This window comes from Gambusia affinis, linkage group LG17, assembly GCF_019740435.1.
Source record: "Gambusia affinis linkage group LG17, SWU_Gaff_1.0, whole genome shotgun sequence".
NCBI lineage: Eukaryota > Metazoa > Chordata > Actinopteri > Cyprinodontiformes > Poeciliidae > Gambusia > Gambusia affinis.
In genome coordinates, this window is record NC_057884.1 from 11076801 (window position 1) to 11094754 (window position 17954).

At 36.8% G+C, this 17954-nt stretch overlaps 2 protein-coding genes across 4 annotated transcripts in view; both read left to right on the forward strand.

Annotated features, from left to right (window-relative positions):
- Window positions 1–569: 569 nt before the first annotated feature.
- ak1 (adenylate kinase 1) lies at window positions 570–6719 on the forward strand. 2 transcript variants are annotated; one of them, XM_044096567.1, is made up of 7 exons: window positions 570–703; window positions 5098–5135; window positions 5781–5816; window positions 5900–6063; window positions 6163–6279; window positions 6353–6544; window positions 6636–6719. In XM_044096567.1, the coding sequence occupies exons 2-7, from the start codon at window positions 5129–5131 to the stop codon at window positions 6699–6701; spliced, it is 582 nt and encodes a 193-aa protein (XP_043952502.1). In that variant the 5' UTR covers window positions 570–703; window positions 5098–5128; the 3' UTR covers window positions 6702–6719. The 2 variants fall into 2 exon arrangements, with proteins under 2 accessions (XP_043952502.1, XP_043952501.1); XM_044096566.1 differs by lacking the exons at window positions 570–703; window positions 5098–5135 and adding an exon at window positions 5302–5677.
- Window positions 6720–15448: 8729 nt separating this feature from the next.
- Window positions 15449–17954, forward strand: part of eng (endoglin) — a 48387-nt gene continuing 45881 nt past the window's right edge. Inside the window, exons 1-2 of one of the 2 annotated variants that reach the window (XM_044096568.1) lie at window positions 15449–15574; window positions 16583–16740. In XM_044096568.1, the coding sequence (XP_043952503.1) occupies window positions 16683–16740 (58 nt within the window). In that variant the 5' untranslated portion in view covers window positions 15449–15574; window positions 16583–16682. The remainder of the gene's footprint in view (window positions 15575–16582; window positions 16741–17954) is intronic. The other variant, XM_044096569.1, reaches the window with a different exon arrangement.

Here is a 17954-nt window from a genome sequence, read left to right on the forward strand (position 1 = left end):
CCACACTTAATTATGTCAACATATTCAGCAAGCTGAAAAGTTATGCCTTTACGTACTACTTACTGAACGAGTTTGTGAAACTGGAACTGTAGAAAAGATCCAGCCAAGCAGGTTTTCTAGCTTCAGCCATCATCGCTTAACCACAACTGGGTTGGGCTGAAAAGTATTTTCTTTTTTTTTTTAAGCAGTTGCTTAAAGATAATAAGCCTAGGAACTATAACACAATCTTTTATATCATATTTCAGTTAGAATATGTCACTTAACTTAGTAGGTAGCAATTCCTCTTTTAAAAGTTTACTTCCTCCTAATGTCCATGCATAATTTCTTTACCAGACATGTTAGAACATATTTTGAATGATCTTGCAAAGCCATTTAAACCTTATTATTGGATATACTTCTATACAACCGTTAAACTTTCTGCCACAGTTTTCCCCTCAAGTTACCCTCCCTTTAGTTTTACTCCTGCTTTCTTCAGTTCATCAGACATTCCCTTTCCTTCCTCCCTCCCTCTCCCCATCTATTCTTCCTCCCTCTTACCCAGCATGCATTGCAGGCTGAGCAGACTCAGCTGCGCTATAAAAAGGCATTGAATGGGGGAGGGAGGGCTGCCGTGCAGCAGGAACTGTGCAGAGTACACACACGGGAATCCAGGGAAAGGCAGCCCCCTTTGCAGAGGGATCTGAAGCCACAGCGTGGAAGAGAGGTCAGTACAGAGGACGAAAGGCTCGGTAAAGGAAGATCGGGCAGGAATTGTCTGTGTGACAACAGTTATTCTTTTGTGAGACGTAGTGCCAAATGGAGATGACGGAGATTGAAGGCAGGCAGAGTGGGCAGAGCTGTTTATGGGGATGGAAAATGAAAATAACTGAGGCTGAGTGTGTAGTTATCATCTGCCATTTGAGGTCTACAGACATTTTGTAAATCATTTCAAATTGGCATTTTTAGAGAATTGTATGTTTCTTTAATAGTGCACAGGCATGTATGCCTGGTCATTCTTGGGTATTTTAGGGATGAAATGGGGTAGGGACATTTACATAATTCTATGTAAATGTACATCAGAAACACATTCTGCCCCCTTTTTATCAATGCATAGACCATATTTTGAACTGCAACCAATAAAGGTCATTGTGATGCAACTCTCTGCAGCCATTTAATTCTCTCTCTAAGCCCCCATAAAGGTCATTAACGACTGATTAGTGCAAGAGTGTTATTGATTCTACTTTGCAACCAGATCACAAACAAGATTTCTCTCACTCCATCCATTCACAAACATCATGGAATGTCTCAAAGTGCACTGACGTCAAAGGGTCCATTAAAGGGGCAGCACGGCAAATTAAACTTCAGGAAAGCTTAACCAAATTGTGCACTGAAAAACTCAACCATGTTTTCATGTCCAGTTGCTTGAAGAGCAGTCGGCCAGGGCTGCATCTCCACGTGCTTAATGGGTGTCACTAAATCCTTTAACAGCTGCAGACATCCTGGGTCTTTTTTTAGCAGGACCGACTACATATTAAAAAGCAGCAATAAGATGTGAGGGTGTAATGTAGAGTTTTGGAGTGTCTAAGGTTTTTTTTTTTTTAAATTTTAATTTGCTACTTTTATGGCTAATGGAGATTACAAATATAACTCCTTTACATTTAACTTTATGTTACTCTCAGGGTATTTAAGAATTTTGTTGGCTGCAAACAATGGCTCAGAATGCTTCCTCCATGTACAGTGGTCCGCTAATTTGTAATTTCACAAAACACTGGATCACTGACCATACTGGTCGAAGTTACCAAACCACCAAGGGTCCAGAAGGAAGGCACCATAATAGGCCAGAGTGGGAATCCCAAAGCGGCACCTGCTGACTTCGATAACAGCCCACCAGTGACATTTACTCTGACCACGGGGTCAGTGGGTGCCATCATAAAACCGGAAACCTGAGAATACAGCACCATTACTCTTTAGGTGTTCATCAAATTAAATTAGCACTTAATTAAATCATTTTTGGTTGTATTTTACAGTAGATGAATTGCATAGAACTTGTTACGCCATTCTAACACTAGTTCAAAACTTTAGCGTAAGCTGACCCAGTGCAGGAATGCTGACAACCGAGTCTAGTAACTAATGAGTCAAATGGCAAGTGTTAGTTAATTTAACCCAAAGCCACTATTTTACTGGGAATGTACGTTAAGCAAGGATTTAAAGGTAATACGGTTCATAAGGTACAAACGGATATCCCAAAATTAATTTAAAAATGTTCTATGTATCTTCCTTACTATAGAACGCACCTCATTATAAGCCGGATCTACAAAGTTTAAAAAAGAAAGAAAGAACAACAAAAAAAAAAACCCTGGAAACGTACGTATAAGCCGCTGGTGTCTCCGCCACTCTCGGTTTTTTATAAATCTGCAGGATTTATTAAAGACGCAGCCCTCCGTCGTCAACGCTGAACCATAGACTCGTTCACGCCGTGCTTGCGTGCAGCGGCTCTATTTCCCTCCTGTCCAGCCAGATCGATAGCCTTCAACTTAAAAGCTGCATCATAGAATGATGAACTCTATGAACATGTGCTTATCCTAGCATGTGCTTGTTCTAAATGGAAACTGTTTGATTTTCAATTTTGACTTCCAATGATTCACTTCCTGATAAAGAGCCCCCTGGTGGTTGAAGAAAAATCCACAGAAAAGCCGCACCGGTTTATACCGCGTGTTTAAAAGCGTGGGGGAAAATGTAGCGGTTTATAGTCCGGTAATTATCATTTTCATGCATCTTTGCAAGCTATAAGCCATACTCTTTTAATCTTTTCTATTTTATATAACTAAACTTAAATATAACATGTTAAAGGTTTTAACATGTTATATTTTTGTTAGCATTGATCCTTGGCAGAGTATTGCACAGACTTGTCATGGCAGTGGCTTGGGATCCAAAGAGTTTTTCTTTTTTCTTTTATTCAATGAATGTTTTACGACAACTTTCCAAAAAAAAAAAAAAAAAAATAGAAAAAAAAAGCTTTTAACCCTATATTATGTGAGTGTGTTTAGTTAGATTCTGCTATCATTGCCCAAAATTCATCTTTTTAAAAACTGTTACATTATTACACTTCCTCAAGCCTTAACCTTCATCTGAAGCACCTAAAATCATAATGACAACACTCTTTAACTGTATTCTCCATGCCTCCCCCTTTTGTTTTTTGTGTTCTTTGAAATAGATGAGCATCTACTTTTCAATCTATTACAATTTGAATGTGTAAAAATAATTTTGGGTTGGGCACCAAAACTGACTCTACCCTCAGGCACTCTCTCTCCTCAATCCACCCTTGACTGGGAGTATGTCCTATTTAATTGGCAGAAATGCATCAAAGAAAGAGGTACTGTTTCATTTAAGTAAAATCAAAATTACTTTTAGAATGAACAATTTCATAATGCAGCAATAAAACCATAGGAAACCATTCAGAAAAAAATCTAACTAACTAAATGTGACTGTGTGATAATCAACTCTAAATGTATACATCTTAAAATGATTGTTAAATAACCAAAATGCATCATTCATTTGTAAAAAATTAAAAAAGGGAAAATCCTGCAAACATTTACAGGAACTAGTGAAGCTCTTAAGCTAGAGACTTGGGGCAAGTTTGCACTTGAATATATTCGCCTCCGCTTACCTCCAACCTACTTCCTCATTCTTTTATCTGTCAGCTGCAAAGAATATTTACTAATACCCTTCTGTGTTCTCTTTAGATATGCTGAGTACATACTGAGTAAACTTCCTTTGTATGTGTATTTTTTCCAGAAGCCATGTAGAAATCTTGACAAAGATGTGGGGAAAGGAACTTTTGTCAAATCAGACCAAATTTCAGCTTTTTGCCCTCCATTCACAATGCTATCTTTGTTTGAAAAGTAACGGTGTGCATCACGATTTTCACACTATTTTCATGATGATCCATAACGGCAGCTGTATCATGCTGTGAAGATTATTTTCTTTGGCAGGAACAGGGAGCCTGGTCTGAGTTGATTGGAAGATGGGAGAGTACATGCTGTTGACAGAAAAGAACTTAAATAGACCCTTTTGAATGAGTAATATGTTAAACCTACGGGCAGAGCTGGAGTGGAAAAGCTTAGAACCAGGCAGAAGCATGTGTTAAAATGGACATGGTTCAATTATGAATATGTGGGGATTTTAATATTGATTTTTTTTAGATGGTATCTATTGAATTTTCCACTGGTTGAGCAATATTGCCAGGAATAGTATGTGAAAATGCAAGTCTTCATATGTTTACTTACCTATGGCCAAATAATAACATAAAAACAACAAAAATTTCATTGCAGTGTGTATTTTGTGTTTAGGGTTTACACAAGAAGCAAAAAAGTACAATGACATGACACTTACTACTACTACTAGTACTACTATTAATACATTTTAAGAAGCAAAAATGCAGAACTCATGTAGAGCAAATCCTGCTTTTCTCCACTGTGTTTTGAGTTATATTAATGTTTCATATGTCATTGCATTTGTAGCTTACTTCTTGCACAAAACCTGTCCTCTTAGGGATAACTTTAAACTTAAACTCAATTCTATCATATTAATTATGCATTCTATATATTTTCAGGACCGTATGAATGAATCAAATGTGCACAATGAGTGTACGGACAAACATAACTTCCTTAGAGAAAAAGCTAACAAATAAAAGAACAATAAAATAGTATGAAACAACTTCAGAAACAAATTATGTTTTCAGTTCAGTCATAGCCAAAGGAATGTCAGAATCAATAAAATAGTTGTAACTCCTAAAGGAAAACCTTAGATGACCTTTAGTGTTCTGCTGCTACATTAGAAAGAGCAATCCTGAATTGATTTTGGAAACAATACAAAAATCATCTGAGAAAAGTTATGTCAGCCAGTTCAGACTACAAAATCTATTTGTATTTTACTCTGTATTGACAGTAAGGGGTAGTGGTAATGAAGAATAATAAAAAAAAGTGAAGTAGAAAGAGTTCACTTCCCTGCATGTTGTTTTCCAATTGTCAAGCAGCATGATGACTGGTTAGGGTTCGTGGTACCTTGAAATGTATTCCTTTTTCACATTTACTTAATCTCTTATTTATTTTTTCGCAGCTGAAGGAAAACACTCCAGAGACACAACACAATGGCAGGTAATCAATATATCACTTTCAGTGAAGTGATACATGCTTTACTGCATATAATCAATGAGGTGAAACTTCTTCATTTGTACTTCCATTAGTAATCTAATGGTGTTTAAGTAAAGCAGAGCCAGACGGCAGCTTTTTTTTTTAAAGGCCTCTATTGCCCTCTACTGGTATTTTTATAGGTTGCAAGAAAAATCCTAACTGTCCCACGTATTTGTGGTATTTAGTTGTTAATATAGAAATAAATCATTATTTGAATAGAAATGATATATTTAATTTCAATAAACATGTAAATGTGTTATAATCTATGCAATAACTCTGTGTTGGGGATTTCTTCTGCAGTGGTTAAGCTTATGACTTTCCTTTCAGTTCTCTCTTAACCCCTTGGCTGCATAGTATAATTAGGTAGCAACAGTTGCCATGTCGACGCAGTTTGAGTAATGACACAAACTCACTTCAAGGCAAGCACAGCCAAAGCAGCTTGCTGCACAAGAAGACTCTTTGTTCTGCAACATAAAAAATGAAAAAAGCATCCACCTCACAAGATGGTTTGTTACCTAAATCTCTTTGTGGATTTAAAATTAGATTTGTAGGAAAGTGTCCAGTGTTGTTGTACATGTTCACAACTTCTCTTTGCAATGCTTATTGCAGACAAAATCAAGGATGCCAAAATCATCTTTGTTGTGGGTGAGTATTCTGCACCAGTCCTTGTTTATTGTCTTTTTTTTATATGTATGCCACCACATTGGGTTTTGTGTTGATGTCCTTAGGTGGACCTGGCTCTGGTAAGGGAACCCAGTGTGAAAAGATAGTTGCAAAGTATGGCTACACTCACTTGTCTTCTGGAGATCTGCTACGTGCGGAAGTGGCCTCTGGCTCTGAAAGGGGCAAGCAGCTCCAGGCCATCATGCAGAAAGGGGAGCTTGTTCCTCTGGTAAGGACGTGACCAAGAGTTTAAAGTAGTGCTATGAGCATTTTCTGTTAGAACTGTTATGTTGTAAAGTTTCATCACCTTTTCATGTCTGCTCTCTAGGATACAGTCTTGGACATGATTAAGGATGCCATGATCGCCAAGGCTGATGTCTCAAAGGGGTTTCTCATTGACGGCTATCCTCGTGAGGTCAAACAGGGAGAGGAGTTTGAGAAGAAGGTGAGAACATACATGGGGATTTATTATTTATTTCTGCAGCCTTAAATCTAAGAAGTTTTCATTTTGACCTCAGATTGGCAAACCCTGCCTGCTGCTGTACGTCGACGCGAAAGCAGAAACCATGGTCAAGAGACTATTGAAGCGCGGGGAGACCAGCGGTCGCTCTGACGACAATGAAGAGACCATTAAGAAACGCCTGGACTTGTATTACAAGGCAACGGAGCCAGTCATCACTTTCTATGAGGGCCGTGGCATTGTGAAGAAGGTGTGTACGACAAACACATTGTTGACTAAAAACATGTAGAATATATTTGAAACAGAAGTCTCATGCTGTTGTTTTTCTATTTATCTTGCAGGTGGATTCTGAGCTGGCAGTGGATGACGTCTTTGCCCAGGTTTCCAAGGCTATTGATGCACTGTAGTAAAACAACATAACTGGATGAGCTGTGTCTGGATGTTGTTTTCTTCTGAGTATATGTGTGGATTTTTAAACGACTAAACCTGACTGGAAGATTGGCTACTTATTGTAGGACCTCCACACCCCACCAGTGTTAAAATTAAATCATTTCAAAGTAATATAGAATGTGCTCACAACAGTTTGAGGACAGTTCAGTGTGCAAAAGCCTAAAATACCTAGCTAAAACAAATACAGCTAAAAACACAAAACATCCAATGCATATAAAATAACCACCTTACTACTATTACTATTATAATACCAGCTGTAGTTCAGCATTTTAACAGCTTGAGCCAAAAACTGTGTGCCGATCTGGTAATTCTGCTATTATTTGTCGTCACCGTTTGCCTGAAAACTGCAGTGTAATAAGTTCTCAGAGAGATTTTCAGGGTCTCTGGTAAAGGTCAGCACCCTGTCACTGCACTGCAGCGACTGCTAAACAGGCCTTGGACAGAGACACTCCAGCAACCATTTCAGCTCTTCTCACTGTCCTCTTCAGGGCCCTTTGTGTGCCATATTGCAGCTGGAGTATCGCACTGAGATGCTGTTTATGCAATGATATATTTAAAAAAAAATTATCATGGGTGTCCACCATGTAACAGACACCTTACATAATATTTTCCTATTTTTCAAAGAGACTCTGCTGTATTCCTGATTGAGGGTAGAACATTTTATTTTTGTACTTGAATACCGCTGGTCATTGAGCTTTGATGTTTAAATTTCTTATCATTTTCTTGTATTGTCCATTTTAGCAAACAGAGCATGTTATACCAATGAATTACATTGCGACATCTGCGGGTAATGTGGTAAAAGTCACATTACCCGCCGAGAATTACAAGACAAAATCTTACTTTTATACAAACATAGATCTGTTCAACACATTTGTGATAAAAGAAGTTCAAAGCGCATAAAAACAACCACTGCTTATATGTCTCATATGTCGCTGCTACAATATGACTTCTGGTGCCATTTAACAAAGACAAAATGATAAAATAAGATTATTGTTCACATAGACTGAACTTTTCAGTTAATTTTTTAGCCCATTATAAGCTCTCTAGATATTTTGCACTGCTTTCATTGTGACAATATGCACAAATGTGAAAGAGATCTCTATAAAGTTGTAAAGAATACAGATGTACAATATCATATAAAACAATGTAGTTTGATGTTAATTTTGTAGTGGTATATGTACTGAGCTGCATTCCTAGATCCCACTTTGTATGTTTTTAAACGCCGCCATACTGAGATTGTTGGTAATTCTGGACAAACACCTAAAAAGGAGTCAACACAGGAAATGCTTTCTATTAATAAACCACAACGAGGACGCTGGAGAATGTAGACACAACAGGATACAGGACACCCTGCAGCAGCCGCAGTTCAGCAGTGTTATTCCAATAACTCCTCTGAGGCCCAAATGACCAGCTGCTCTTCCTCTACCTCTCACCTCCCTCATCTTTCTCTCACACAAACACACGTATTTCCAGTCGGGGCTGAGCCAACATTACCGCAGGTATCCGGACTTTTCTCCAAGGACAGCTCTGATCATGACTATGCTCTGTGGGGATGAGGAAAGGGAAAATGGCCTCTGAAGGTGGACAGGATGTGTCCGTCGGAAAGTCAATCAGAAGAAGGCGCCTGAGACGCTTTCATAGAGTCACTGAGGATGCTGCTGGAATGCCAAGAATTTTGTTCTTGCCTCATAAATGTAGAAAACAAAGAGGATATGTTGAGCTTGCAGTGGAATTTGCCACGTACAACTGTGAAAAAGATTTGGTGTCAAGATTGACAGAAAGCTTATTCATCTCAAACAAATATGAGACAATATTAGTCATATATGCAAAAACATCTGTAAGCCATAACGCCTGATGACTTATACCGTAAGCATGAATTGTTTTTAAATGAATATTGAGATTATAACTTGCAACGTGAAAGTTATTGCGAAAGATGTTTGTTGTGCAATCACAGAATCATCTGTTAAGTCATTGAAATGAGACAAAACAATATACAGCAAATAGCAAGTAGCATAGAAGATGTATTTTGTCAGGGTTGTACATTTCAGTCTTTTCAAGTAGATGTTTCTGAAATATCATAGAAATAGCAAACTATTTATTATACCAGTATTACACTGACCAAACTGCAGGTGAAATGAGATGAGAACTCTGCTTTCAGATAGGATGACAAGGGATTAATAGTTCATTAAAATTTCATGCGGAAACATCCACAGAAATCCACAACTTTCAGGTCTTATAAGTTGTATTGTGGAAGATTTAAACCGCAGTTCCTTAAATAGCCACCTGAGGCGCCAAAAGAGAGCGTATGCTCTCTATTGCATGCTGAAATGTCTGAAAGGAAATGAAGCAGACATCTAAAATAAATAAATAAATAAATAAATAAATAAATAAATAAATAAATAAATAAATAAATAAATAAATAAATAAATAAATAAATAAAATAAAGCAATGGAAATAGAGTAAATGAAGAGAAAATAGAGGGTAAAGTTTTTATTTACATTGTATTTTGAAATAGCATGAATTTCTTTAGAACCATATCAGTAATCAAATGGAAAAAAACAAAAAACAAAACAACTACAGTACCATTGGAGAAATCAAAACATTTTATGATTCAGTATTTAGTGATTTGATGATTAGCCTAAATCTTTGAGAATGAAAGGCCTCCTTGCAACCACTCTTATCTTTAGTTCCCTTCAATCTCCTTTTTTCTACGTTGTTAAGCTCTGAAAAATATATTGCATAACACAGGAGGCTGACATGCAAAGAGAAAAAAAGTGATTCAAATTCTGAATATTGAACTTCAGTTTTGTTTTTGTCAGAATTCATACTCAAATCTTCGTTTCATCTGAACTTTGCTAAGTGGCTTAAATAGTTCAAGCCTACAAGTAAAATACAAAACAATGAAACAGGAAATTAAGGAACAAAAAAATATATATATTTGAATTAGTCAGGCAACAGAAAAAAATTAAAAGGATTAGCTTATTGCTGATTCAAGATTAGAGTAAAGATACTGACCCTACATGTGGGTTAGATAGAAATGTCATGTGATAATGTTTTGATTGCCCTTTTGGAGAAAAAAAGAATAATATTTTATGATGTTCTTCATCAGACTAGATATATTTATTTGTCACTGAACACATTCGGATTACAACCTTTTTGTAAAATCCTTGACAAATGCATTTTAGATGCCGCAAACTCCTACCTAAAAATCTTACGGTTTGACGAGATGAAAAACTGAAGTAATGTTTTGTGCATATTTTAAAGGCATTGAATATATTACATATTTATGTTTTGAATTTATTAAAGCACTGCTGTCATCTGATGAGGCAGATATCTCAGAGAAGTCTGACACTTAAAGCTGAGTAAGTACTCCAATAATCTACATTTATAATTCACCAAAAAGATGTACTAATAAAGCTTACTGTGACAGATATCAGCAGCAAAAAATTACGTACATGAAGCATATTTGGTGCATTATGTTTCAGCTTCGGAAACCTGCTTCATGCATGCAGTGCTGCTTTTGAAATATCACTACAGTTAAGGGTTAATTTGCTGCAGATGATTATTTCATGTCAAAGTATTTCATGGTAAGCATGGGAATTGTTCAGGATTTGTTTTGATTTTCAGTAACTGTAGATGAAAACAAGAAATCAGGACAGGTTGGCACAGAACCACCCACACAGTCTATTTACAACAAGAGCTTTTAGCTGAATGTATACATCAAGATTCATTATCCTGGGGTTTTCATTTGGGGCCTCTGTTTGGTTATCAACACAGGACTGATTTAACATCATCAGTCTGTCATTTTCTGTGATAGACTGCCTCCACCCATCACGTAACTAAAATCTCACTTTAATTCCAGCAAAAAACTGTCAACTGCTTTCAAAAATGAGATGGATATTCACAAACGAGACTGCTCTGCAACAAGCGCCTTATCATTTAATCTGCTTGGAAGACTGGAGAGGCACATTAAATGACTTTGTAATGGTGATAGTCTTCTTTCCACTTGTGTTAATCTGGGGCACTTCCAATGAAAGCCCAAGCGTGAGACCCCTCCACCCCTTCATCCCCCACCGCCTAAGAGGACGATAAGGAAACGAGGAAGCCGACACAGACTCTTTATTCTCTCTCAGCTCTGCTGTAGACTGGCTGTGTGCTGGCTGGCTGGCTGGCTGGCAGCATAGAGACCTAGTGGCACCGTGCGGGAACCAACGTCAGCTTGTGATGAAAGACGACGGCCGATTGTTTCCTGTTATTGAAAAAGTACTACTGGGGAAAGGAGTCTGAGAGGGGGAGAGGAAGGGCTCCGGTGAAAGGGAATGCCACTGAAGTATTGAGCTGCTTTAAAAATGTCCTTTGGTGAGGAACAGAGGTGAATTCCAACCCTGACATATTGCTCATCAGCTAAATGTAAGCCAAGAGAGCTACGTGACGAATGCAGACAATTATATACCAGATACTTTGGACAGGAATACAAGTAGAACAAAACTGCCCCCTCTTAGGGTTAGGTCCCATGTGAATTTGTTTGAACAAGCTGCTTGATAGAATGGGGTCAGATTTGCGGAGTTAAGACGTAACATATCATCTAGGCTGAAAAGACAAGACTCTCTGAATAACTTTAGGTTGCTATTTGTCACATTTTAACGTCTAAATAGGATGCTCTTAGATTGCCGCGGTCCCTCACTGAATGCACACTGACAAAGAGCTGGCACAGTTCTGTTTCGGGTTGTGCGTTCATATGACATAATCAGAAGTGTGACGACAACATTGGTGTCCACAGAGATGTGCTCCAGCACGCTGATTCTCACCTCTGACTATTTCCAACCGCTGAAAGAGGGAGACCCAGTCATATTATAAATATTCTTGGAGACACGTTAAAATATTTCCGTGTTTATCTTTTATTCAGTTTTCTCCTCAACTAAAAGGCTTTGCGTGTGGAGTTGACTCAATGGGAATATGACTTCTCCGAGTCCTTTCATAGTGGAAAGGATGTTTTGTCTACCCTTTTGTGGCTTTTTTTCTGTGATGGTGAAGCAGCCAAAGAAAAACATTGCTCCCTGAGAACGTCAAGCTTTTTGTTACATCAGAAAAATAAAAACAAAACAAACAAACAAACAAAAAACGGCAAAGATCAAATATACAAGGCCTTGAAAACATATTCATTCCCTTAAGCTTTTCTACATTTTGTCACAAGCACAAATGTTTTTATTTTTATTTTTTATTATTATTATTATTATTATTCATTCTAACATGGCAGAATACAAAATGGTGCAGAATTGTGAATAGAAAGTTTTCTAAATTTTCCATGAATAAAATGCGTGGCCAGGATTGCAAAGGCACCCACAAATACACCTAGCAGACTTAAAGTGTATTGATTTTGTATTGGTTTATGTCCCACTGAATCATAATAAAAATTTTTGATCTAACCTAATTGTTAAACATTTTCAAATAAAACAAGTATTGATGCTAAAGTAGGTAACTTTTACTTAAAAAATATCCTTTTTTTTTTACATATTTGTTTAAACTGTCACTATGTATTGACAGTATCTGAGATGGATGATTTGTGAAAAAAAATTTAGTTCCTCTGCTCTTTTATAATTCTATGATGAAATTGTCTGTTCTGAAAGCAAATGATCTTATTCACTCTGACCTCTCCTCTTCTGATGCCATCACTTTTAGTGTTTATAATTTTAATTGATCCATGTTCAAAAACACTATCATTTTTTTTGTCTGATGGACCGACTCTTAATTATCTCCTACAATTTAGACCTGCAGTGGTATGGCTGCAAAATATTATTTATTTCGGAATTTTATTTTTGTCTAGAACTGAAAGCTGTGAGTCAGTAGATATTTTTGAACGTAAAAAAAAAAAAAGAAAAGAAAAAAGCGGCAGCAATACCTGCTAACCCATTTTTACTAATGGACTCACTAATATCTCTGGCTTATAAATTGGAAGTATAGACCATAAAATATGGCAATGACCTTTAACTGATAATAGGTGTGTAATTTTCTATAATAGCTTTGTAATTACACAGAAAATGCTTGCCTGAGGGATACAAAAACTCACTTCAAAATTACGAGATCACATGTGGGTCTGAGGACAATAGAGTGCCAGAAATGAGAACTGATGGAACAGAAGCAATAAAAGAACAGACTGCAAAAAAGAGCCCCGATTTTAGCATAATCAAATCATAGTTGCTGGGGGCAGAAGATTGGAGGAATTATTTTGAGAAAAAGCATGTAGACAAAAATAAAAAGAAAAAAGAAAAAAAAAGATAAAAAAAAGCTCAACCCTTTTATCAACATCTCCAACCAATAATTTCACACTGTAATATGAGAGGTGGCAACAGGAGATCATTATAATACAAACTTGCCACAGGCTGTTAAATGAGGTTGCAGCTGACAGTATTATTGTTATGGCCTACAGTGTAATGTGAGGCAGTTTTCTTGCAGTGTGGCAGAATGTCGCTAATTATTTTTAAACCTATAAATGCATACAAATTTCTTGTTACCCTGACAGCTTATTACAAAATAATTAATATGTCATGACAAGTGATGCAGTTAAGGTCTAATGTACACTTGTCCGCCATTAGTATTTGGCAAAATAAACAAACAGAATTATGAATACTTAGCTTTTTATTGCAGAGTGATGTGGTGAAAATGTATGGGCAGATTTGTGCTACCCCTAAAGAGACTTAATACTAACATTTTAGAAGTATTTGCAGAGAAAGGAAAAGCAAAAGCTCTCTGAGGACCTCAGAAAGAAGAATATATAGATATCCATAATACAAGTAAAGACTAAAAATCAATTTCAAACAAATTCATTTCTCTGTGACTGTAGTTATTAATGCTATCAGAAGATCAAGCGTTCAGTGGACTGTGTAAGCAATCCGGTTGATCAGATTGAAGGTGCAGATGATAGATAAAAAAAGAGTCACTTAAAGCCATTCAAGAACTCCAAGGCCAAAATACTTAACATGCTGATTGCAACATACATTGCATTTCAAATCATACTGGGCTCCATGGAAGAAGTTCAAGATCCGGGAGGGCTGCACCACTGATGGAAAAACACAAAACAGACAGAATGGAGAAGGCAAAAAACATGTTGGCAAGCCCTAAAGGATTTGAAAGAATACCCTTTGAGCTGATGAAACAAAAACAGAGCTTTTTGGCCAGTCACGTTGAAGCTATGCTTTCAGGAAGGAAAGTCCAACATTTCAGGGAGAAGAACATGATACATGATGTTTTGGGGATGATTTCTCACAGCTGGCATTGGCCAAGTTGAATCAGCGCTGGACACAATAAAATCTCAAGGATATAAAGAAAACCTGGAGCTGAACATATTGTCAGAAGGCTCATTCTCAGTCACATTCTGTGTCTCTTAAGAATAAAAATAGAATATGTTGAGCAATAATATCTACTCACTCAAGAATGCCCTGTAACCTCAGAATAAATTAATTCAACATGAAACTTTTACAGGACGATCTGAGAATTGCAGAGAGATGCACTTAATGTCTGCATTGTTTGTTGACAGTGATTGCTGCAGAATGTCTATCTATCTATCTATCTATCTATCTATCTATCTATCTATCTATCTATCTATCTATCTATCTATCTATCTATCTATCTATCTATCTATCTATCTATCTATCTATCTATCTATCTATCTATCTATCTATCTATCTATCTATCTATCTATCTATCTATCTATCTATCTATCTATCTATCTATCTATCTATCTATCTATCTATCTATCTATCTATCTATCTATCTATCTATCTATCTATCTATCTATCTATCTATCTATCTATCTATCTATCTATCATGAAATTGGTTAATGAAATACCAATTTAATTAACCAAGGAATCATGATCTGACATAAATTTGTTAGAAAAGTTTTACTGATTAAACTTTAGCTTTAATAACATAAAACTACATATTTTTTTAAAAGTTTAATCAGAAATGCTTTCATAACAAATTTATGTCAGAACTTGATTTCTTGGTTACTGTCAAGTTGTCATAAAGAAGACATTTTGAATAACGTCAACTTTGTATTAAAAGTGCCATGATTTACCGAATGACACTTTATGACAACAGTCATACATATTCATGAAGACTTACTCATGTTCCTGACAGTTGTTATGTCTTGTTTATGACGGTGTCATGACAGTCTTATTCACAACCCGTCAAATAAAGTGTTACTAGATGTTTTAATGAGAGTATAATATGAGCCTTCTTTTATCCTTAGCAAAATTCTAGCTAATTAACATACCTTAAAAGGAAATTGATGAGACATTTGTAACAACAATAAGTATTACTAATTTAGAGGACGGATGCCCAGCTCTTGCCAAATAAAACCTCTGTGACTTACTGATGTGAGTCACAGAAGTTTTATTTACAAATAAGGTTTTACCTACTTTATGTGTTAGGAAAAAACCCTTTATATTTAATTTTGTTGACACCAAACAATCCATTCTTTCAAACTTGATTGTATTCAGAGGGAATGAGAGAATTGCTCTGCTTACTGTCTCATCTCTTGATCATTATATGAACTGAAGGGAATTAGTTTTTCTTCTCTCTCTCTTCTTTAAACATTCCCTTCTGTTCGCAAGGACTCAGCCTGTTTCTGTTCTCAGAAGCAACAGTTGGACAAAAAGAAAAAAAAAAAAGGGATCCTGTGGGAGGGGTACAGAAGTTAGTCAGTACCGCCCCGGCAGAAACAAAAACTTTGGAAAGTCCACACATCGTCACTTTGCTGAATGCAGCCACATTCCCGCCAGTGGATTACAAAGCCTAACTATTATTCAAGAGAGCCACCTATTTTAAAACAGTAAGTTTGGATTTGTTTGCTTTCATTCTTCCTCTCTGCTGTTATTTTCCCTGAAAGCTTAGAGGGCAGAAGCCAGTTTTTTTTTTCTTTTTTCCTTGACTCTGCGCCAGTCCATTTTATTATATATCAAAGCAATTTACTGGGGTTGTGTGTCTGCAGATTATTTCGTGGGATTGTCAAATATTTTATTATAAAAACAGAAACCCGTTGATAAAAAAAGGTGGGAAGCTATATCTGTTAGATATTCTCTGAAAGTCCCAACTGCGGCTCAAAAGGATTACCATCAGGGCTTAGGTCAACCAACAAAAACTCTTAAATTGTTTCTATATTAGCAGTTCAGTGCTTCAGCTTTTCTTTTGAGTTTCTTCTTTTTTCAGTCTTGCAGTGTGATGTTCGGGGAAGCAGCAAGGGTTTCTGTTTTCCTTAGAGCTACATAAACAGTTTACACAGAGTCTTCCTTTCCCCTCCATATGAATTATATAACAAGAACAGTCTCCCTCTTATCTGATGTCGGCATTGTGGTATTATTTAAAGACAACGATGCCGCAGAGCTTCCTGAAAGAGTTTGCCAGACGTTCAGTGACCAGCAGATAACCTCTGGGTTCAGACCCTGATTGTGCATCGGGAAGATGGGCAGAAATGTTGCCTTGCTGTCTTATGAGTAAATTCCTGTTGACCATACTGTTTAAGTGACCAGTGACCTGTCTACTTTCACAGTTTCATTGTTCAAATTTGGTTTTGTTTTTGATGGACACATACTTGGAATTTTTTCCGAGGGAGAAATGTACTCTTCTATTGTTCTTATCAATTATACATCATGTTTTATTTTTGCAACAGAGACTATTTTTGCATTGCAACATTAGCATGACACACTCCTAATACAATGGGACTCTGACACTTGGAGTCATCTCATAAATTACCACATTTCTCTACTGGTTCCCTCATTTTTGCTTATCCTGACCTTTCCACCTTCTAAGACTGCAATTATCTGTTCTTTCACTGCCACAGTCATTGTCTCCCTGCCACCGGACAAGGACACTTGAACCACTGACCGAGCACCTTCACACTGCAGAAGCTGAGATCCCGCGTTTACAGAAAACTTTAAGTGATGGAGGGATACCTGATGAGATTCGGTCTGCTTCTGTGCATCGCCCTTGCAGCCTCCTGTAAGTCTTACCGGTTAATATTTATTTCTCTCACTTTTTACATCTGAAGACTTTCTTATCTAAGCCTTTCATTCATGGAAATAAAGCAGCCTGAAACTTTAGGCAAAAGGCCAATATATTTAGTCAATGTTGAACCTTTGAGTGATAGTTCTGTCAAACTAAAGTTCAAAGCCAGATATTAATCTTGATTTAGTCCCTTCTTTTGACGTCATCTTATTCTAAGCACATAAAAGGGCCTTCTGTAGTTGTCCATCAGTTTGTAGAGGCAGACAATGCACAAAATAGTTCCTTGTGAATAATTACACACGAAAGACGTCCCAGTAGAGTTAGTCTTGTTTCAAATAGGATCCTTTACTGTCAGGTTACTGGGGTCTACCAGTAACCTGACAGTATAGGTTGCTTTTATTGCTTAGAAAGCAATGTCTCTAAAATTTGTCCAAAGACACAAGAAAACATGTGGATACCGATTTAATGTAATCCTTCCCAGTTGCCCCTCATCCATCAGCCCGCCTGCTGCGGTTGACTGACCGTAACAGATTCAAACCAGTAATCCCCACAAGGTATTGAAGATAACGAAACCCTACCTAACCCAGTGAGCAAAAATCAGGCTTCTACGTCTGCTCTGAATCATGCTACCATGTATTTCCCAACAGTGAGATTAATATCCAACACTCACAACCATATCAGTAATAAAACTAGACCTAACATTTTGCAGTGTTCCAGATATGCTCACTAAGTTTTAGAGATAACAAATTTACAGTTTTTACTTGCACTTTAAATTCATGGACAGATGTTATTTGTGGACAAGGTTTATGTTGAAGATTGCCTCAGCATTAGGTAATAAAAACCCAGAAACTTATTTTCCCTCTTTAGTTCTTCATGTTGGATTCACCACTTTTAAGATGACTATTGACCTAAATCCTAAAATGGTTAATAAATGGGTAACCTTTTCAGTCTCTATATTTGAAATGCTGGTAGATAAATAGATGGACGGTGATAATGCAATAAAGCGTGAAATAGTTCACATTTTCACTTTTGCTGCATTTAAAGTCACTGTTTAATTTTAGTCTTTGACAAACTGCATCTGATTTACCAACATTTTTATTAAAAGAATAACAGATGCCTACAGTTGTCCGTGAATATGTAAATGTCAGAACAACAAACACACTTTCACTGTTTAATGTACTTTGACATTCACCGTTCCCACAACAAGT